This window comes from Pantherophis guttatus, chromosome 2, assembly GCF_059756535.1.
Source record: "Pantherophis guttatus breed Tessera chromosome 2, ASM5975653v1, whole genome shotgun sequence".
Lineage (NCBI taxonomy): Eukaryota > Metazoa > Chordata > Lepidosauria > Squamata > Colubridae > Pantherophis > Pantherophis guttatus.
In genome coordinates this window covers 32,600,578-32,624,910 of record NC_142064.1, presented here as the reverse complement: position 1 = coordinate 32,624,910, position 24,333 = coordinate 32,600,578, and the positions used below count along the sequence as shown (strand labels likewise).

At 37.2% G+C, this 24,333-nt stretch overlaps 1 protein-coding gene across 10 annotated transcripts in view; it reads right to left on the bottom strand.

The window, feature by feature from the left end:
• The window catches only part of MAST4 (microtubule associated serine/threonine kinase family member 4), a 199,890-nt gene that overhangs the window by 56,095 nt on the left and 119,462 nt on the right, over positions 1-24,333 (bottom strand). For all 10 annotated transcript variants that reach the window (XM_034441014.2, XM_034441015.2, XM_034441016.2 and 7 more), the window contains one exon: positions 6,844-6,932. In XM_034441014.2, the coding sequence (XP_034296905.2) occupies positions 6,844-6,932 (89 nt within the window). The remainder of the gene's footprint in view (positions 1-6,843; positions 6,933-24,333) is intronic.

Here is a 24,333-nt window from a genome sequence, read left to right as displayed (position 1 = left end):
CATAAATTTTTGGCTCCATTGTGTTTGTAAGTGGAGGACTACCTGTAGTAATAATTTGATGTGAAATATCCCACTTTTCATCCATACAAACATAATATTTTTTCTATTTGGACTGATATTAAATAAATGCAAATGAAAAAGCAGCTAAAACAGTGATGAATAACCTTTTTTTTTCTTTTCCAGGACCTTATTTCTTCAGGGAACCCTATGCTTGGTAGCATAGAAGAAACAAGTCAATGGAGCCAAATTTAAAATGGATGGATGCCCAAATTATATTCCTCAAATACCCCTTTTTTTCAGCAGAAAATATAGTTTCTGTATTTTAGTACATAAAACCCATATTTTCTATATACTAAAAATATATTTAAGTATATAGTTAGACCAAAAATAAACCTATTACAATAATATATTACTTCTCTTTTTAAACCAATGACCCAAACTAGGTCATGTATACCAATTTGTGTCATTTGTGTTATTAAAACCTTAAACATATAACACAAATTACATCACCTGTGGTGCTTTATTTTATTTCCATAACAACACCATTACTTACAGGTAAAGTAACATGGGCTTCACGTATTTTATTCATTAGGGTATTACTTATTTCTGTTCTACATCATACTGATTTTTTAAAAAATGTTTCTACTATACACACATTATTAAAATCAGATGGAACATTACTCCTAAATCTAGAAAAACCAGGCCATATAAGATATGATGTAGAACGATATAAAGAAGTGATTTCTCATTATGAAGAGGGCATTTCCTTTGACTTTGTTACTATTCTTACATGGCAATAGCAATAGCTCTTAGGCTTATATACTGCTTCATAGCACTTTACAGCACTCTCTAAGAGCCCCAACAAACTCTTGATCCTCATTTTACCGACCTCGGAAGGATGGAAGGCTGACTCAACCTTGAACTGGTCAGGATCAAACTCCTGGCAGTGGGCAGTCAGCCTGCAATACTACATTCCAATCACTGCGCCACCATAGCTCTTCATAAAATCATTCAACTTGCTACTAAACACTGGGAATGCTTGGCACACAGTGGCTGATATCTACTTCTTCCTCTACCCTCAACATATATATAACTGGAACATGTGGATTTTCTATAGGCAAAATATTTAGTTGATACAAAACAAAATAGAACTTTTTATAGGCAGCAATGCCTGTCAGAAAATGAATTAGTATCTTTATAAAATTCTTTGATAAGCCTTTATTGTGCTTCACAAAAATATATCATGCCACTTTAGTGAATACAGTTGAGTTACTGCATATAGGACTTGCATTTTTCAACCTTCATTTCGGTATTTGTTTTTTTTAACTTAGTAAATTATTAACGAAGTGTATCATTGAAAATATGAAGACATATCAGATCTTCATTGATTAATTACTTACCATAAAATGTTCTACCAATTTAATTATGATTGTATAACATAAAATATCCTACAAATGAAAATGAATTATAGTGTATATAACATGTTATTATTTATTTAGCAGATGGTGTTTGTACATTGAGAGCCAGGGAGTCTACAATGTTATTATAAGTAGTTTGGCTGCCTAGGATTGCTAGTTTGTTGAGTTCATACTCGCATGCCATCCAGGGTCCACTGCAGGGGCAAACTAGCTCCACACAAAGGGTAGCTAACACTTTGAGGGTATCAGTGTTATCCAAGGCTTTCTACACCAATTTTGCCTCGCATTCAGGCAGGTCCAGTGCCAGTTGGTTCCTTGCTAGCCCACAAAATGCCATTAGCTTCACACCAGTGGTACCTATCTATTTACTTGCATTTTTACATGCTTTCAAATTGCTAGGTTGGCAGAAGCTGAGGCAAGTGATGGGAGCTCACTCCATCATCTGGTGCTAGGGCTCAAACCGCTGGAGTATGGAGAGTTGACCTTTTCAGGCTGCCAAATCCAGCATCTTTAAGCCATTGAACCACTGTACCTCTTTTGTATAATAGTTTAATCTGTACCTTGGTATAAGTGAAGATAATTTTTTTAGCCTTACTGGCCAAATTAAAATATTTCTGTTTTACATATTTAAACTGCTTCTTCTAATCTAGAATATAAATCTGCTAAAATGAAAAACTAGATATTTATGAAACCTGCATGGTTTCAGTCCTAACTATTAGCTTCTCCCAATTTAAATAAAATAGCTACATGATTTACATCATAGAACAAGGTCCCTTACTTAAAAGGTTGCCTAATGAAAATCAGATTTAAGAATACAAAAGAATATTGAACAGGGACAGTGAAATTTGTTATTTCTTAATGGGCGTTCTGGTTGCAGAATCATTTATAAGTAGCCAGATCTTTAAAATATTAATAGACCCATGTCATATTTTTATCTTCTGTTGTTTTTGGCTGCTTACATTTTTTTTTAATTTGAAAATATTTTCTGTCATTTAAAACAGTTTACCCTTCTAGCTCTTTAGATGGTTCTTAACTCTTTAATTCCCTCCCAAAGGTTTGTTTTCTTCCAAAATAAACCAGTAGTCTTGATTACAACCACTCTATTGCAGTTCATATTTTATTAAGGAAATCTATTATGTTGCGGAGGCATGCGTTTTTTTCTTAAAAAAACCCTCCTCTATTCTTGAGGAAATTCTGGTCTAAATGAAAACAACGAGGAAGTACTGAAACTGTTTTACAACATGAATTATGTAAACAAACTAATCAGACAGGGAAGAGACTGAATTGTCAAGGGAAATTAATGTATCACACAGCCCTATTTGTATCCATGCATACTTGGGAGATGAGATGAACAGCAATGCTTCATTCCTGAGTTTCAAATGCTATTTCTTTTTTCTTTCTTTCTTTTAAAAGCAAAAGAGAAGTAACAGTGAGGTGAAAATTAAGCATGTTTGGCACTTTTTATTGGAGTCAATGTCTTACTTGTTTGATGAGAGTTATTTGGGAAAAATGGGGTGCTGACCAGCAGGGCCACAATTTCAACATGGGCAATGGAAGAAACGAAAGGAAAGGGGATGATGGAACTGCTTTTGGTCCAACCATTTCAAATTAATATATTTTTAATAGTACTTTTCTTATCTGCGGTGGCACAGTGGTTAGAATGCAGTATTGCAGGCTACTTCTGCTGACTGCCGGCTGTCTGCAATTTGGCAGTTCAAATCTCAGCAGACTCAAGGTTGACTCAGCCTTCCACCCTCTGAGGTGGGTCAAATGAGAACCAGATTGTTGAGGGCAATGTGCTGACTCTGACCACTTAGAGAGGGCTGTAAAAGCACTGTGAAGTGGCATATAAGTCTAAGTTCTATTGCTATTATGTATCTTAGTTAATTATTTCTTTTATTTTTCACTGCCCCATCCCTATCTGGCCCTTTTTAAGGGCTCAGTATATTCGGGCTGCAAAGAATCTTCTTGTTGAACAAAATTTTATACAAGATTTTAAAAAAAGTATGCTGTGAAATATTTAATTTTGTGGCAATTTAGAAAAAACATTAAAATTAGAGGCCTGGCTATAACCTTCATAACTCACATATTTTCTCTCAGTATTTGTCCACCCTAAATCCTATTGTTTTGGAGGTTGTTGCTTTCAAAGACTTCAAAAGTGTCATGTAGTTTGCAATGACTGTTGACTACTTTTAAACCTAATCAATGGGGTCAGACATTATATATGATATTAACACAAGTTATTCACAGAGACACTGATATGAGAGTAGCTAATCATCACTGAGTGAATCAGTCTGGTATAGTAGTTAAGGCTAGAAACTGAAAATTGTTGGGTCCCATCTTAGGTGCAAAGCCAGATGGGTAGCTTTGACCTAGTCATTCTTTCTCTCACTCTTAGAAAGAAACCATTTACAAAAATCTTGTCAGCTGCTCCCCCAGGAATCTAAACCAGGAGTGGGCAATTGTGGCTCTTTTACAACCTGTGGACTTCAACTCCCAGAATTCCTGAGACAGTTTAGCTGTCTCAGGAATTCTGGGAGTTGAAGTCTACAGGTTGTAAAAGAGCCACAATTGCCCACCCCTGGTCTAAACTAACCCAAAGGCAGACATACATAAAAACACACATAAATATTTAAAATAGTAATGTATCTGAACTTGATATATTATATGGGGAACTATTCTTGAAATAGTTTTTTTGTTTTAAATCCTGAAAACGTAGTTGCTATTGCAACATGTGTATTATTTGATGTAATCAGGAATTGTATAACTTTCTGTAATTTTTGTAACTTTTCAAAATATATGTTTTAAGGTTGGACGCATCTGGACAGCAAAGTAACTTTTTAAGGCCCAATATTTGCTTGCAAAAATATTTAGGGAATACTTTTAATTACCCCAGAAGGTAAAGAATAATTAAGTACAAAAATATTAACATTTTATATGAAGACATATTTTTGTTTCCAAGTGAGGAAAATACTAACCTTTCGCTTAAAAAGCTTGTGGAAGCAGCAGTTGATTTTTTTAAATAAAATCTGTCACTTTCAATTTGTCTCTCTGGGCACACCAGAGATGGGAAAATTTGGAGGTACAAAAATGCAGATGGCCATTGGTAAAATTGTTTTTTATTATTACTGACCTGCTTTTTAAATGTAAGGAGGTGTATATAACCACCTCCGTGCACAGGGATATGAAGTATTGTATGTGTTTTCATTTCCCTATATTGGTAGCACCTAAATAATTGATTTGGCTCCTAGGAATGGACTATTTTCCTAGGTCTGGAATGAAGTTTTGTGCACATATGAAATTCTCAGCTCAGGCCATTCAATATTAAAGAAATAGTATTAGTGTCTTACAGGATTTTGTATAACCAAAATATTTTTTTCACTAGAAGAAAATATGAAGGCATTAGAAAAGAAAATAATTTTTATAGCTACAAATTCAATCTGATTTTATAATATTCAATGAGTTAGTTGAAAATAGATTACATTGAAAAGTACATGTGTATTGGTTAGATGTTAGCATTTACTTTGTTAATAACAATAATTTATCTCTTATCACAGCATATCATTGATCTGCAGAGTTCATCACCTAAAGATAATATAATGGCCAGTAATGTGGAAGGATGTAATTCATCACCTAAAGACAAAATGATGGCACTGAAGTGGGACAGAATAGGTTCATAGGAGATATTGGACTTCTCTTATAAGAGCTCTCATATTATAGAACTACAGAGATTCTCAATGAAATATGCATAGTAGTGCTTAAAAGTTTGTGAACTCTTCAGAATTTTCAATATTTCTGTATAAACATGACCTAAAATATGATCTGTTCTCCACACAAGTCCTAAAATTAGATAAAGAGATCAAACAAATCTATCAAAAACATTACAGTTCTTCATTGATGTATTGAGAAAAATGATTCAGCTACGTATCTGTCTATGGAAAAATACGTGAATCTCTAGGATTATTATCAGTTTGATGACAAAATTATACTCTGATGTTTCAATCAACAGGCTATAATCAGATTCAATGGAGACAGAAATTCTTCAACATTTCTTCGTAATTTATTCAATCAGAAAAAAATAGTAAAAGTGTTAATGAAAAAGAAAAAACTAAAAGGGAGTCTGCTAAAGGGAGTCTTCCCCCCGCCCCAAGCTCCTGGTGTCATAGTGGAGTGAGCAGCAAAAACTAGTCTATGCCCCTGGGAGTTACTAAATATTGGATCTTCTAGTCGAGTAGATATTACCAGCGACTTCCAGCGGTCTCATAATATACCGAGTGACATAGTAAGACTGCCAGGCTCTTCATGGATCATTGTTGGGCCTGGGAGGCAGCGTCAATGGAGAAGAGAACAGAAGCAGAGGTGGGGATGCAGAGCTGGTTTGCTAGCTCAGTTATGGAAGCAGCCTCACAGACCAGCATTACCAAGCATTTTTCTAACCAACACTAGGTCCTTTGTCCACAAAACTGATGAACTAGAGCTATGGATGGCGGCAAATAAGCTCATTCGCGACTGCTGTGTGATAATCATGGCTTCATCCATTTGTATCAGACCCGTCAATGGAGCTAACTAACCACACCACACACTGCTTCGACAGAAACGGCAACTCCGGTAAAAGCAAAGGTGGAGGACTTCATATTTACACACATAATGACTGGTATACCAACAGTAGAGTTACTTATACACACTGTTCTCCAGATATGGAACAAGAAACCATTGGTTTCCCCCTAACACCACTGGATGACATAGCCAAGTCTTGCTCTTTCAGCAGAGTAAGGAAGATACTTAGGGATGATTTAACCCTGGCCAGTATCTCTTTTCACTTTTACCATTGGGCAGAAGACACAGAAGTATAGCCAGCCAGACAAACAGGTTTAAAAACAGCTTCTACCCATGGGCTGTCAGACTCCTAAACATAATATAGCACCACAAACAGATTAATATGATGAATTTCACTGGTGCCAGTGTAGTGTGTAATATGTATATATCATGATATAAGATCATACACTAGAGTAATATACATGTTGCACAGAAGATGACGTACATATGGAAACTAGTTATGATTAGTTTTTTTTCCTAACTACTTGTATAAGGATTATTCTTTATATTATTCATGTTGTCTTGTATTCTTGTATGGACTGCACCAGTAGAGGCTAAACCAATTTCATTGTATAGATGGTGTACAATGACAATAAAGGCTTTGAACTTAAAGAATTTAAACTCCTATCTTATCAATGCCTTTTGCTGTGGTTATAAGCAAGAATTATTCAAATAGATATGTCAAATTCATTGCAATAAAGATTAAACCTGTATTTCATATTATTAAATTCTACATTAAAACACATCACGTACTATACATTTATACAAAATTTCAAACAGGAATTTTTTGAAAATACTAAAACAGTTTTTAAAAGAACAACGGTATTACCTGCATGAGCAGAAAGTGGTGAATGGGGCCGAGGCATAGCTGAAGACTGTCCATTACAAATCAAACTTTTTCGATTACTTGTCCGGCAACTATAAGAAGAGAGTACTTGGTTATTAAATGATAATGCACTATAAATCATTAGTTAATATTTAAATAATTCAAAGTACATAGCATCTATGTCACCTATTTCAACACTAAGTTACAAACCTGTTATATTCTGAAATAGAAAGACTAAATCCTAGAATTATCCTATATATGAAATGGCAAAGTAGGGTACATCCTATATATCGGAAAAATATACTAAGATTAATTAAGCCACATTTAATACACGCATTATCCACCAAACATATTCACCCTCCACTTTCCTCTTCAAGGTTACAAATGCAAGTTTACTTGATATAGAGCAAAGGTAAGGGAAAAAGGTAAGGGAGGAAAGGCCAGAAAAAATGATGGTGAAAAAAAATAATTAATACAATGTAATTGTGTCTATATGTCAAACAGAGGAATGATTGATCTGTTTTATGGTATACCAATTAAAAATCTAATTATTGAGGCAAATTTCACATCTGTGCTTGTTGTAAATAGATGTGGCATATACTGCAAAGATAAATATGTTCCTCTGTTCATATGCTTTGCATCTCAAATATTGCCAATTACTATTTTTCTCAGTTAGAGATGACAGGAATATTATAGTTATATTTCATAATAGAAAGAATTCTTTGCAAATTTTAGCAGTATTTATAAATGTTGAAATTCTAACAATGGTGGTCAGTGATCACCATTTGCAACTTTCCCTCCTACCTTCCCATAAGCAAAGTCAATGGGGAAGCCGGCAGGAGGTCGCAAGTTGCTCCAGACAATCACTCCCACTGCTTTTTTTCTGAGAAGCCCCCAGCACGGCAAGTACAAGCCCCAGCTGCATTCATGTCAACCACCCTCAGCCCCACCTCTGCCTGCTATCACACCACAGCACTCACCATTCACTCTTGCTGCAGCATATCAATCCATAATCCTTTAAGCAAGGATTTACCTCTTTAAATTATAAGTGTAGTTTGACATGGATTATTAAGGAGTTACTGCTTATTCAATGCCCCTGAAGGAGTTACTGGTTATTCAAGACTCCTGAATACATGTCCTACTGTCTTATTGCATTCTCAATTCTTTTATATCTGGAGATCATTTTACAAGTTAACAGTGACCCAAGTTCATGAATCTTGTTTACAGTTCTATTGAATTATATTGTTATTGTTTCCAATGTACAATATTTTATGGTTCGGCTGCCTGCAATTTGGCAGTTCAAATCTCAACAGGTTCAAGGTTGAACCATCCTTCCATCCTTCCGAGGTGGGTAAAATGAGGACCCAAATTGTTGGGGGCAATATGCTGACTCTGTAAACTACTTAGAGAGGGCTGTAAAGCACTGTGAAGCAGTATATAAGTCTAAATGCTATTGCTATTCGCTATTCACAAACATCCCGTCATATAAATGCCGGTGCCTCTTTAATGAGAGTTTGTCTCACATGTCTCAGCCAGATTCCCACAACACATGTTGTTCACTATGACTCATGGACTAATTTGGCTTCAAATGCTTCTATTATTTCATTTTGATCAAATCAATCAAACAATCAATCAATCAAATCACTTCCAGCTTTCTTTTCTCTACTTCTTTAGATTTATTCTAGATTGACAAGAAGGCAAGAGGAAAAACACTACCAATCTGCTAAATACTTTTGTTCTGCTTTTCCCTCCTTCGTTCACTCTAATACTTTAACTAAACAATGAATCAGACTCTTCAATTGGCACTGTTTCTGTATTAAGCATCTAACAGACTGCCAGCTTCTGTTATTTCATTATTTTTAAATCCTACTAAATAAAATAATGAGTATTCTAACCTGTTGGTGCAAAACCTGTAGTATTAAATACAAAGATTCTTAATTATAAATATATTTCTAACTCTTATGGCAAAACTGCTTTTCTTCTGCAGGAAAACATTTTAAGTATTGCAGGAGAAGGATTAGAATATCAAATAACTGCTCAAGAATCAAAATACCTAGATTACTTTTTGATTTAAAATTGTTGCGTGCATTCAGGAAAAAATACCTCTTTATAATAGCCATACTTACTAAATGCAGCATTTTCTGGTAAGTTATGTAAAGTTTGATAACTTCTTAGTCATTTAACAGTTATACATAATATAACACATAAACCAATATTAACATACAAACATATTTCAAAACAATACTCCTAACTGCAGCTTTCATGATAAGTAATCAACAGCACCAATAATGATACCCCAATAATACGATCCATTAAGGTTCTTTCTTCAGAGAGCACTGTTTTACTCTGTATACAGGAGCAAATTACTAGCAATAAAGGTTAATTGCTAAAAGGAGCATGAATGGAAGATGTGCTGACAGCAATTACTCCTTATCATAGTTTTCATATGAAATTTGGCGTCTGCTTTAATCGTTTATAATGATTTCACTTTAACATCCTTAATTATTAATATTTGCACTTGTAATGAAGATGGATACAAGCTTTAAAATACTATGGCAGCACCTTTAGGAGCATGTGCTGACTATTGCACTCTGCTGTAATGTAGCCCATAATTTAGTTGCCATCTGGATGAGCAGGAGATGAAGCTTAAAAAGAATATGAACCACTGTATTTGAAAAGTTCCTGTGAAATAAAATAATGCAGTCGGCCAACAAAAATGTGGGGAAGAACTTTCGTTATAAAACTTAGTTGCAGTAAGTGACAGGAAAAAAAAAGATATATTACACAGATTCTTTTCCTTCCTTTATTTATCTTTCTTTGTAATAAAACCTACGACAAACATCTCTTTCCAAGAAATAAGAGTATTTCATTTCTACTTTGTTTTTATGGCATGCATTATGAAACATGCTGATCTGTCATTTCAATTATTTGCTGTCTTTGCAAATTCAGGTAGAAAAAATTAACTTTGAATGCAACATTTTAGGATTTGGATAGCAGAAATTATGGTTGAAAAAAGCTGTTATTTTAAAAAGTCAAAGAAGTTAGTAAGTTTTCACTTAAAAATACTTTTTTAAAATTGCAGCGACACTATTAATATGGGATAAGAAGGCTTTTATCAATAAAGCAATCTTGAACGCAATTGTAATTAATGTTGCTATTAGACAGATGCTAGTTATTGGCTTAGTTCCAACATAACTTCTCCTTATTAAAATGTGTCACAACAAACCTGACAGTAAAATCCCTCTTTTTCCTGCAAGAATTGGTGGGATCACAAAGTAGACAAAATAATAGAAAACGAAGAAGCTAAAATGCTCTGTGACCTTAGAATTCAAACAGACAACACCTGCCATGTAACACTCCGGACTTAACAATTATTGATAAGAAAGACAAAAAAGACTGGATAGTGACATGGCAGTATCTGGAGACAGCATAGTAGAAGAGAAGGAAATGGAGACAATCACAAAATACAAAGATCTGCAAATAGAAGTAGAATTACTGTGGCAAAAGAAAGCAAAGGTACTACCAGTAGCAATAAGCGACTTGGGTGCAATCCCAAAACAACTGCAGCACAACCGGGACACATTAGCATTGACAACTGCAAAAAGGCAGCTTTATTTGGAACAGCTTACCTCTTTAACACCATTAAACAGCACCTGCTTATCCCAAGTCCTTGGGGAAGGACTCAGTAGGTGGATAAAAATGCCAAATCCAGTCTAAATATCTGTCTGACTGGGCGACCAACGATAATTATAATAGCAACTGTCAAGCAGCTTGGGTTATTATAGAAGATGAATGGTTGAAGTCTAAAGATAATACAAAGGGATAGGATTTGAGGTTTTTCAGGCTGTATAGAAGTTTATGGCAAGGCTTGGAACGTTTTGTTAAGTTTATACCTGTGATACACCCAGTAAGGCAGTATTAAGTAACCAGTCCTTGGTTATGAAGTGTTGGGTACGGTACTTTGTAGTACTGTGTGTTAACATTAAAGAGATATTCACATTTTAAAATATAGATGTTACCTATGTGGTGTATATGTATAAAAATAGTTTCCTGTTAACCACAAATAAAAGAGATGCTGAATTTAATAAATTATATATAATAGCAATAGCAATAGCACTTAGACTTATAAAGCGCTGCATAGACGTTTTTGCAGACTGATTTGTTAATATGTCTTATATAATTATTTGTTGCAGTTACTTCTGCATGATGCATAAAATACACATAATGAATCTGTAGAAATCAGATTCATTCTCTCTAAGCCGTTTACAGAGTCAGCATATTGCCCCCAACAATCTGGGTCCTCATTTACTAACTGTTCTGCCCCAGCTCCGGATTCCCAAGGATATAGACACACATCAACGGTCCTTATCAAATTTATTAAGTAGCAAGAATAAACCAAAGTCCGGCAAAGGTTGGCAACCAGCCCAGAAAGCAAGATAACACTTTTCCAAAAATGCTTGCTAGAAACAAAAATGTTTCTAGCAAGAAATTACTAACTGTGTGCGACTTAAATAGGCTAAGGGAGTTGCCAATTATCCTCAAGCCTTACTCTCAAGGAGACCTCCTCCTCCTGAGTAGCCACTCCTGCCTTTTGGCAGCCTTGCGTGCTCAAGCATTGAGGAGAGGCTCTCTCCACTTGAAGGAGCCTCTGGAGGTTCTGAAGGCCCTGGCTGAGTCTCTGCCTCTGGCACCACATCCTCTTCAGCCTCCTCGCTGTCCGACGCGAGCGCCGGCTGCGCAGGCTGCTGGTGCAACCCCACACCAGCCTCCTAGTCGTCGGGATCAGCCACGATCTGCACAGCCCACTGGCGGGCCACAACACTAACAGAGTTAATCACAGGTCTTATTTATACATAACACTGATCTATAATGTTTAATTTTGGCATAGTTTGATGTACAAATACATCCCAAGAGGGGAAAAATGATTCAGCCATCATGATAAGAAGATCAGAATAACCATGTTGTGGTTTGGTGTTATATCATGTAGTCATTTTTTTAAAAAAATTAAATGTGGAGTTATACATATAATAGCCACTCTTTTGAGCCAGACTTGTATTTCCAGTAGCTTTTTAATTAACCTGAAGCTGTTTTAGATGTACAATAACTGTAGCCCTTTCTCTTCCGGTAGATCAAACTGACTTTTGTCCAACATTATTCATAAAGTATTTCCTTTAATTTGAACAGTGTTTTATGTTATGATGGATGTCAACATTTGCTCCTTAAATCCATAATTATCATTAGTCTTATTTATATAGAAATAATATAGATGTTTTTGCAGACTGATTTGTTAATATGTCTTATATAATTATTTGTTGCAGTTACTTCTGCATGATGCATAAAATACACATAATGAATCTGTAGAAATCACAAAATTCTTCAAAATTTCTATGCAAAAAGAAATGCAAGAAATTTTAAATTGTTTTGTACATATAAAATTGAGTCATTTCCACCTTTAGAATTTCCTCACTTTTGCTTTACTTGCAACAACTCTCTTTTGAATATTACATCATAGCAACCATCATAATAATACTGTTCCTTCAACAAACTTGAACCAAAAGCTCATAGAAGCATAATATAATAAAAAATAAATAAAATCACAGCAAATTGTTTGAGAAAAACAATGGAAAATACATACATACAAATGAGTAAAGAGTAAGCTACAACTTTTGGTGGCTAATTAGGCTCATTAATCTTAGTCCATGATTGCCTTTGTAGAATAAGGCAAAATATGGATACAGGGTCACTGACTTCTCAATACATCATTTCTCCCCTTTCAAAGCATGATTAGAAATTGGAATTGGACTTATTAGCAAACCATTTCCATTTCAGTGCCAAAGAAACTTCTTATGACTTTCACGTTCATGTATACATTGGCTTTTAAGGAGAAAATATTCTTCATGACAGCAGGCACTATCTAAAGTATGTGTTACAATTTTCAGTAGAAATAAGATTCTGGCAAAGGGTTGCTCTGACAGAGGCAGAAATAATGTCAGTGAAGAAATGCAATAACTGTAAATTAAATGTCAGCTCTGGGAAAGTAAGAAAGAGACTCAAAATAACATTGCCTTGATTGTGCATGATATAAAATAAGACAGAAGGAAACTCTGGCAGCCTTTCAAGATGCTATTATTATACCCTACAGTGGTAGAGTTCTAGTAGTCCTTGTGGAGTCTGCTTCCTGATATGGTCTATTTTGAAGGGCTGACCAGCTTGCCTTCTAAACATCCATGGTCTTGATCGGGTGTCGGCAACCCGCAGCTCCAGAGCCGCATGTGGCTCTTTGGGCCCTCTGCTGTGGCTCCCTGTCCCATTACTGGCTGGTCCTGCCCCTCGCCCTCCCCTTCCAGTCACTCCTTACCCGGCCTGAGAAGATAAGGGTGACAGCGGCTGATTCTCCAGCGCCTCACTCTTGCTGGGGCTTCTTCCAGCCCTTGTTGGTGCTGGGTGTGCCTCAGTCACTTGGGGAGACACACATCCTGCTCTCTGCCATGAGAAACCACCCTGACCCGGCTGCAACTGACACTGGCCTTGCTAACACAAGGGCTGGTAGGGTGGGAATGGGATCTGGGAGGAAGGGACAACGGAAAGGGGGACAGGCCTGCAGTGCCCATCCACGCCTTTAAGAAGCTCATGGCAGCAGGAAAAGGGGGGTGGCCCCACCAAACCTCACACAGCCACCCCAGGGTTCAGCTTGGAGAAAGCCAGAGTGCCCTTGCCAAAGACGCTCACCTGTCAGACAGTCTCCCCATCTCTCTGTATCTCTCTATGTCTGTCTGTCTGTCTGTCTGTCTGTCTGTCTGTCTCTCTCTCTCTCTCTCTCTCTCTCTCTCTCTGTGTGTGTGTGTGTGTGTGTGTGTGTGTGTGTGTGTGTGTGTGTGTGTTCTCACTCTTCTGAAAGCCCAGTGAACTTTCCTTGGGGCTCTTCGCTACTCCTTTTCTTTCTTCTTGGCAACTTTTTGGAAATTCAGGCTGGCTGAGGAACAAGCGCGAGCCATGGCGGAAGCTTCCCCCCTCCTCCTCCTTCTCCTCTCACAACCCCCTGGCTGGTTGTGGTGGGGCCGGGGAGCATGTGCACAAGTGGGAAGACCCTCAAGCGAACAGCCAGCCGCCCTGCCTGCACCTTTGCTGCACTTTGGCTGAGCCCAGCTGCTTGCTTGAGGAGGGTCTTCCCACTCGTGTGTATGCTCCCAGCCCTGCCACAGCTGGCCAGGGGGTTGCAAGAGGAGGAAGAGGAGGGAAGCCCCCGCTGCAGCTCGTGTTTGTTCCTCAGCCAGCCTGAATTTCCAAAAAATTGCCAAGAAGAAAGAAAAGGAGTAGCGAAGAGCCCCAAGGAGAGCTCGCTGAGCTTTCCGAGAGAGTGAGAAGAGACAGAGAGACAGAGATACACACAGAGAGAGAGAGAGAGAGGGGGGGGGAGATAGGGGAGAAAGACACACACAGAGAGAGATACAGAGAGAGAAGGGGAGAGAGGGGGAGATAGGGAGAGAGAGAGACAGAGATACTGAGAGGGGGAGAGAGACAGAGAAGGGGAGAGGGGAAGAGAGAGGGAGGGACAGATACACACAGAGAGATACAGAGAGCGGGAGAGAGAGGGAGAGAGACAGAGAGATAGAGAGGGGGAGAAAGGGGAGAAGATAGAGAGGGAGAGGGGGAGAGACATATACACAGAGAGAGGGTCAGATAGGGAGAAGGGGAGAGACAGACACACACACACACAGAGAGAGAGAGAGAGAGAGAGAAATACAGAGAGGGGCGGGGGAAAGAGGGGAGAAGAGAGGGGGAGGGGGAGAGAAATACACAGAGAGGGGAGACAGAGAGAGGGTGAGACATAAAGCGATAAAGAGAGAGGGGATGAGAGAAAGAAGGGTTTTGTGGTTCCTGTTGTGTTTTTTAACAACTGCCCTAATGACCTGCTGGGTAGGCCTGGTTGGGGGGGGGGTGATGTGACTGGGTGGGAGTGAGTGATATGGAGTTGGCCCACCCAGGTTTTGTAGCTCCGGTGTTTTTTTTTTCTGTGGGAAACGGGTCCAAATGGCTCTTTGAGTGTTTAAGATTGCAGACCCCTGGTCTTGATAGAGATAACCTCAGTTCCTGTTAATACTGTGCTTATGCTGGTGATGATGATTAAATTGATATAGTTGGAAGTGACAAGTTTATTATCAAATATATTTGGATCCTTTACAAAATTGAAATGAAACCTAAGTTTAACTTTTTGATAGTACATGCCTTCCAATATCTATATACATACATACATACATTCCATGACACAATTTACTTTCAGATAAAAAATGTTATGCAAAGTGTAGAGAAAAAGAAAAAAAGGAAGAAGCAAAAGAATGTTAAAGCAGGGAATCAGAAAATATAAAATAGTTAAATGTAATTTATATCAACATTCACTAAACCTCTTCATATCTTTCTGTCTTGAAATTCATTTTTGCTTCTATTTTGTACATACAGTGCTTCATACATTGCTTATAATTCCATCCTCAATCACTTTCCCTTCCACTCAACCGTGCATTTAGTCTGTGCACAGGTTAAATCATTTGCAAAATTTATTATTTTATTTTCAAAAATGCTTTACTGCTCATCATATAGCACGGTTATCTCATATAGCAACTAATCTTCAAACAATGTTGACTCATTCTTGGGTCTTTACCTGACTTTTTTTTCCTGTTGTTTGTCGTTTCGGTTTCACTCATCTATTTATGTCACCTAACATAGTATTTCCTTCTGGATTCATTATTCAGAATGTTGCATGGTTTTTCCCCAAAACTCATCCTAGGTTGAAGGCCCTTTGCAACCTTACCAGCCAATGTCTAACAAGCAAAGTAAATGATGACTAGCTGTAATGAGAGTTACCTGTAATGCCTTTTAGTAAGATACTGGAAAAGTCAGTTAGCCATAGTCACCCATGCAGCATTCTTTGCCAAGCATGCTTACATTATTCTAGGCAATCTAAATTGCATGCAGACTACATTGCTAGCTAGTTGCAAAGGGCCTTCAACCTAGGATGAGTTTTAGGGAAACTTGCCATCCATGGTCTAACAAGCAAAGTAAATGATTACTATCTGTATCCTGTTACCTACATTGCGATTATTATGGATTACATTTAGTTACAATCTGGCTAATTGCTAATATCAAAACAAGTTTGAGATGTTTGCCTTAATTTTTAAGGATTTCTGAATCAACTGTATAATAGACATTTTAAACTATTGAGAGATTCACAAAAGTTGGCAGAAGCATCCACTGAACTGAGTGGAGGGTGCAAGATGGAACTAGCATTGTAATGCAAGCTGTAGCCCTTTTGTATGCATGCATGATGTTGCATGGATGTATGGAAGGTACAGAGTTTATGTTGTGATGGTGCAATGCTGTTTTCATCATTTTGACAAAAGGCTGTGATTCTGTGGCGCCTCTGATAAGTTGGCTAGGTCTAGAACAATATTTGAAAACAACTGCAGGAAAAGAGGTTCTCTCAAGAGCTGAACCTACTACACCATTAATCCTTTTTGTTTAAATAAAATAACCATTCTAAAAAGACATAATTTCTTCATAGCTATATACCTATCATGGCTATATTTTTTGAAAGTTAAATAATTAAATTTCTCTTAAACTTTGAGAAACATCATTATTCTTATGAATTGTCTTCTAGTTATTTTGTTTCTTAGTCAATGAAATAACCCAATGCCCAGTGGTGAGTTCCAACCGGTGTTACGCATGTAACTTTGCGCATGTACTTTGCATGATTATTTTCTGCTTTTTTCCTTCAGCGTGTTTCAATTATTTAATAAAATAAAAAACAAAGAGAACTTGCTCATCACCTAATTTTTCCAAGCTGACCAAAATACACTTTTAAATATTTTTTTTTTAATTTTCCTGTAGTATCAGCAGAAGAATCAGAAATAATAAGGGCAGTTAATACATTCAGTATACAGATATTGAATCTGGGAAGATATCCCCTTGAGATTTTACAACCACAAGGAAGGTTGAAGTAAATATGAAACTTGATATACATTTCCTATTTATTGCTGGTGGGCAAGATTCATTCCATTTGGAGTACAAATAAAATTTGATAGAGATTCTTTGTAATGGAAATGATAGCTGCATAATATTGTTTTGTCCCTAGCAAGAAACTGCATTGTATTTCAAAATAAGGCACAGAATAATACTCTTCCTTCTTTGGAAGCAGTACTATAATTCTCTAGAATGGTAGTATTTGCAGATATTCCAAGCACCATTATTGCTTCTTTATAGAGATGCCATTTGCTACCTGTTGCTGTTTTCTCAAGTGTGCCTTTGTATGCATTTGTTCTTAAGGCTTGATCTTGTGCAGCCAGAATTAACTCCTCTGGCTCTTTCTTCAATTTCCCTGTTGCCAGGTCTTGCTTTCTGCTCTGCCTGCTAGTTTTTTGCTTGTTTGTTTGTTTGTGTGCTTCTACTGGCCATGTAATAATTTGCCCTTCCATGTCTCTTTTCTGTCCTTCATTTGGTCTTTCTTGTAGGCTAGTTTGGTCTGTCTGATATTCAGTAAGCCTTCATGGTGTGCTAGCTTCAGTGTATCTTCTTTGCAGATAGTCTTCCAATGTCCTTTTTATTTCCTCAACTGTCTGCTGTACTTGCAACATTCCACACTCAGTTATGTTCCTTGGTAAATAGTCAATGTTGCTGTGTGCATCACAAATACCATTGACTGGTGCTAATGGTTGATACAGGTTGCTGCCAATGTCCTAGGTATCAACCAAGTACCTTCTTAAGATGTACGATGTTCCAAGTAGCGCAGTTTTTTGCAGTTCCGCTGGTGTTATTGCAGGAAGCTGCAATTTGCTGATGTATCTTATAAAATTCTTGGACATAGTACCAAGTGCCCCGATGACAATGGGTATCACTGTTACATGTTTCATCCATAACCGCGTAGTTTCGATGGCCAGGTCGTGATATTTCATGCTTTTTTCCAGTTCTTTTTCTTCGACTCTGGCATCTCCTGGTACCGCGATGTCAATAAATCGTACGTTTCAGTTTTCAACAATTGTGATATCGGGCGTGTTGTGTTCCAAGTGACGATCCGTCTGTATTCAAAAGTCCCACAAGATCTTCACCTTTTCATTTTCTATAACTTTTTCCACTTTATGTTCCCATGACTATTTGGATACAGGAAAGTCGTATTTTTTACAGTGGATTAATTTAACAACTCGGTCGTGTCTAGCTTTGTAATCAGTTTGTGCGATTTTGCAGCATTCACATATTAAATGTGAAACAGTTTTAACTTTGTTGTTTCAAAGTCGGCAGTTTGGATTGTTGGTGGATTTTTGTATCTGTTGTGGCCCCGCCCTCCGAGCCTATCTTATTGGAGGAAGAAAGCTCCGAACATGAAGAGGAGGAGTCGGCCAGGCCTCCCTCTCCAGGCCCCTCCCCTCTGGCACTGCCTCAAGTGCCGGCCGAGTCAGAGGAGATTAGCCAGGAGCCAGGTGTCTCCGATGAGAGCAAGGGAGGTTATCTGTCATTCCTGGATCCACACCAACGAAGGCGTGATAAACGGTTGCAGCAGTTAAGGAGGCGTGCCAGGGATTATAACTGAGTCACTGGACCACACCCCAGAGACTATATAAGAGAGTGTGGTGGCCATTTAAGACTCTGTGATGAACAAAAACTAACTCTGGCTAGTCACTTGAACAACACCTAAATCTGCCGAAGGTTCCTTGTTTTGAACTGGACTATTTGCAATTTGTATGTATTTTCTGTTTATCTGATGAAGTAAAGCCCTTGGCAGTCGATGCTCGTATAGCTGCCAAGTTTTAGATAACAACCTGTGTGCGTGCCAAGTGCTTTCTTAACCCTCGGCTGGCTGTGTTTGTGTGTGTGTGGAGACGGGGACAGAACAGTATCTTTGCTTTCATGGCATTAGTTTGTAGTGTAGTTCTTGAGCAGTGAGTATTAAACCTTCCGTTTCTTTCTTGATGGTTTCTCTCTTAAGCCATGTCCATGTAAAGTTGTCATCACATTTTCCTTCAATGTTTTTCAAGTGCTGTCCATGCAAAGCTTTGGTTTTCCATCTATTTAATCTGTCATCCAGCTGTTTTTCCTTATATTCTGCTTTTGTTTCTGTTGTTTTTATAATGTTCTCCGTTTTCACAACCTGCAGGAATTTTTCTGTACTTTGGTTCATATCATTCAAATTTCATTTTTTTTTCTTCTACAGTTTGATGGATTTGCAATTGTCCTCTGCCCCCTATTTTTGTTGGCAGGTACAACCTGTCGATGTCACTTCGTGGATGTAAAGCGTGGTACATATTCAAAAATTTGCGTGTTTTCCAGTTCAACCAAAGTCCAGTTGATTATTCCAGCTGGGTAGATTATTATTATTATTATTATTATTATTATTATTATTATTATTATTATTATTATTATTATTACTACTACTACTACTACTACTACTACTACTACTACTACTATTACTACTACTACTACTACTATTAGAGTTCCTGCCCAACTCTCAACAACTCTAAAAAAAGTTTCTGGATCCAGACTACACGCTGAGGAAACAAAAGTGTTTCAGCTACTGAAAGCATTTGATTTGCCTTTAGGATCACCCCGGTTTAAGTAGGGAAGGATATTTTTGTGATTTATTTTAATTGTTGCATTCTGCTTTCTGACCACAATTTGGATGGCACACATTGTTACGTGGAAAAAAAGAAAAGTCAAGGAGCTCAGGCAGAGAGGATGCTAAAACAGCAGGGACATTGGTATGTGATAACTATCTCCACTAAATTGAAATTGTTTGAATTCAACAAACAGATGTCACATCCAGTTAGTTACTTATGGGGCAAGCTCTCTACAAATCATCTGATGACACAGCTATTCCACCCCCTACTTTGGTGTTTTTACTGATGCCACATCAAAAACAGTCTTGCACAGATTGAAAACTCATCTTTCTGTATCTGAGGCCCACATGGCTGGAACTGGGCAAAAACTCCAGTTTGACTCTCTGCTTCACTATCAATACATTCTTGCTCCTACACATAGCAGGATTTGTTGCTGTAGTCTCTTCTTCTGTAGCTACTTCAAACCAATAAGGCCTCTAGGAAGTTCCATTGTTGTGCCACACCACCAGCTGCCAAGCAATTGATTGGCATGCCAGATGTAGCACCTAATCTCCTTGCCCCATGCCAACTCTCAAAAGGCCTCCTATGCAGCCTGCTTTAGCTCTTAAAGGGCAACCACCAACAGACCCTATGTCTAAATCACCAGAAGACCCAACAAGAGGTCCACATCGCTCTGGCTTGATTGAAATGCATCTTCAGCCTCATATTCTGGAAAAAACTTTGGAAAATACTGAGGGGTCCTACACATAAAACAATAATCCACTTCCAATAGAGTATCCACAAACCTTTAGCAACACAATTCAATTCAATTAATAAAACACATGTCAACCAAACTGTATTCTACTGCCAAATTCAATGTCATGTCAAAAATAAATATTGCACAATTCTTGGTTTATTTCCATAATAATTGACTCTGAGGAAATGAAGAGAACCATTTAAAGTTTTCCAGAAGATTACAAAACTAATCAATAATAGGTGACTATTTTGTTTTTCTTTTTGCCTTTATTTCAGACTATCCTACAATTGGTTTTATTGAGGCCACAATTTTCCTTAAAGTAACCTAATCCTATTCCATGAATAGTATCATATACAGAACTCTTTATAGATATTGTCATAACCGACAGAACTAAATCTTGATTTCAAAGATCTCTTATTCAATTAAACCTACAAATATTTAACTGACTAATATAAATAACAGCAGTGGAAGCAGAATATAATAACCAAAGTTTAATGAAGAACACTAGAATATTTACAAGTCCTTTGTTATGAACATTCAAACTTTTACATGATCATATTCTCAAGGACTAAGAGCTTGTTTTGTTTGGCTATTTTTCAGACAGACAGCTGGGATCATCAAAATATAAAAATTATGGATTTGATGCCAGATTATCTACAGAAAACAAACAACTTGATAGTAAACACTTCTTACAAATAACACAAATGTATTGTATTTTATAGGATTCTTAAAGGTCCAAGAATTCTTCTGTACCGATCAATTGATGCAGATAATGATAATATTTCTGCACCTGGCCAATTGGTAGGTTTATTTATTTCAGTGTTTTATAAAGCCAATTTACAAGGAATTCCAACAATTTGTAACATATCCATAATCACCATAATTAAAACTAATTAAACAGAATAAATCTTGTCTTGCATATGTTGAATTATAAATACACTGCTTGGTGTTTTTAAAATAAAAATCCTATGCTATAAATAATCATAAATAATACTTGCTCCAGTTTAAAATGTCCCTAGACAATTTCTGATATAATAGAGGATGAAATACCAATTTGTTTTCTTCCGTCCTCTACATCTAATAATGTACAGGTACTCCTCAACTTATGACTACAATTGAGCCCAAAATTTCTGTTCTTAGCAAGACAATTGTTAAATGAATTTTGCCCCATTTTACAACTATTTTGCCACCGTTGTTAAGTGAATCTCTGCAGCTGTTAAGTTAGTATGCACTTAAGTGAATCTAGCTTCTCCATTGACTTTGCTTGTCAGAAGGTCGCAAAAGTTGATTTGGTGACCCTCCCAAGACACTGTAACTGTCATAAATGTGAGTCAGTAACAGTAGCAGAGTTGGAAGGGACCTTGGAGGTCATTTAGTCCAACTCCCTGCTCACGCAGGAGACCTATACTAGGGATTCGAACCGTCGAACCGCCGACCTTTCTGATCAACAAGCTCAGCGTCTCAGCCACGAGTCAGTTGCCAACGTCTGGATTTTGATCACATGACCATGGGGATACTGCTATTGTCATAAAAATGGTCACAAGTTATTTTTTTTCAGTCAAGGACTACCTGCACATTGAAAAGCTATTATTTGAAAAGAGGCTTTAGAACCAAAGACTACAGCAAAAGTTAAACACTGGCAAAGGAATATAAATAGCCCTTGTTTAGTGACCACAGTTGATTTTAAAGCAAAGCAGTCACTGAATGAAACTGTGACTGTGCTTATGATTTTACTTCAGCTTTCCTCTGCTGTATAGACCTGTGAAGGTCGTAAATGTGAGGATTGGCAGCAAGGTTACTTTTTCATCACCACTGTAACTGAAAATAGCTGCTGTACAAGACAGTTGTTAAACAAGGACCACCTGTACCTTTCCTTTTTGTTTTTTTTACTAGCAAGAAGAATTACACACTGCCTGCCATCAATGAAATGAAACTTGCCATCTAACCCATTCTGCTCAGTTCATAAGCATTTCAGATGGGGAGAGTAATTGTTTAAACTATATAAACTGTAAAGTTGAAACTACATAGAAAACTTCAGGAGCTATGATCTTGAAATGCACAAATTCTGAAGAAAGTGGTTCCCAGCCAAAAGCTTAGAACTAAAATATAACTACCAGGTGATGGTGCAGAATTAATATACTGTATGGAAATTAATGACATTCAAAAAAATATTTTTTCTGTTTTCTTCTCTTCTTCTCTTATCTCTCAACCAAAACGAGTTAAGGTTTCTTATTTTTGCAAACATTTCTTTTCAGACTAATTCCAGGCTGTGAACACACATAATTAATTAATTTCTGGACTATTAACCTTGGAAAATTAGGTAAACTAATTCTTTCATGTTATCCGTTTCATAGAAGTTCACAGAAATGTTAAAATATGTTTCCTTGCAATACAGAATATTTCATCTAAAATCCTAATTGTATTACTTTAATGCATCTTTTAAGATAGCAGTGGACATTTTGCACATGAGTCCAATTTTCATGTAATACTGTTCTGACCAACCATTCCATCAAATTTTGGAGGGCAACTGCAAAAAAACTGATGGGATTTAAAAGTTTTCCACAATTTGGAGAAAGGCAACATATGAAACTATTGTATAAATCATAAAATAACACTAGTTCCATCCCAAAAACCATGTGTAAAATAAAACTCAGAGTCATCGATGCAGTTGATGTAGATCTGTTTATTTTGCAGCATCACCTCAGGCCATCGTTTACTCTTGTCTGAGTTTACTAAAAGTCATACGTTATGTGATACAGTCTGTGAATGAGAAACATCCGTGGCAAGAATATGTTTGTATGTCAAATAATAATTTTAAAACTATAAATAGTTTTAGATGCAGTCTTTGATGTTGTAATCATCACACATATTCCATCACATAAAATGCAATCTAACTGGTTGGGTCTTCCTTTTAGGCATAATGTGACATATTTAGTTGGGGAAGGATTCTGCTGATACTATATTTTCTAAAGATTCATTATTTTCATGGAAACACAGATCAATTTAAACCCTACTTATATGTCTCCCCCCCAAAAAAAAGAATATCTTTTCTTCTCCCATATACTGAAAAATGATGTAATATAAAATAATTCATTGTAAATGAGGATCTCAAGTGACAATCGGTAGGGATCAGGCTATTTTCAACGTTGGAAGATTTGCACTTGAGAAGACTTGCCTTTGGGTACATCGGGTGTAAAACATGGGGGCTAGGACTAGGAGGATTGTTATCCTCTCATCTCAGCCAGGATGTAGTGGATGGACAGATTCTCTCTAGATCATATAGTACCGGAAGTAACAAGGATGTGAGCTGTAAAGACTTTATAAATATAAACAAACCTTAAATTAGACTAAGAGGTAAACTTGCAGCCATTACAACTCCCACAACATCATTGTTATCTGCTATTCCAGTCTGACTGGTTGGCATACAAGCCAACCAGTTTTGTATGCCAACCTTGTAACCATGGACTTAGTACCAACTGTAGGTTTCAGATGACCTTTAAGGCCAACCCCATGTGTGGGAATGCACTTGGGAGAAGGGAGGCAGGAGAAAGAACCACAGACTAGACAATTATCAAGTAAAACATATCTGAGGTCACAAAATAAATAAATAAATAAATAAATAAATAAATAAATAAATAAATAAATACATACTCCATTATATGTCATAAATAAGTTTAATACCTTGAGTTCTCCTTCACTTATCATTTACACTTACATAGAAAACTGAAAGCCTCGATACACAAACGCATTTTCATCAGGTTTCATAGTGTTTTTCAAACTATATTTTGTATAATCTTTGATGGGATTTAAGAGGGAGAGGGAGAAAGTTTCACTCATTCGTAGCAATTTTCTATCATTACAGGGTTTCTTTTTAAGCGTATGGCATGTGTTAGCCAGAGATCACCGAAGGAATTTTTTTGGGTGGTGTTCTTACCCGCGGGACGCCTGAATGCCAGTAGGCAATTGGGGGAGGCTCCTCTCCTGTTTCTACGTGGTTTATTTGCTCACGGGAATCGAGCCGCCGAGCTGCTGACCTCAGCGGAGCGCAGGCTCCACGTCTTAGTACATGAGCCACCCCGGTTCCCATCACTAGCGTTTTGCTTTGTGGTAGGAAAAAAGGTTCTGGATTTTTTTAAAAAAACTAACAAATTCCACAGC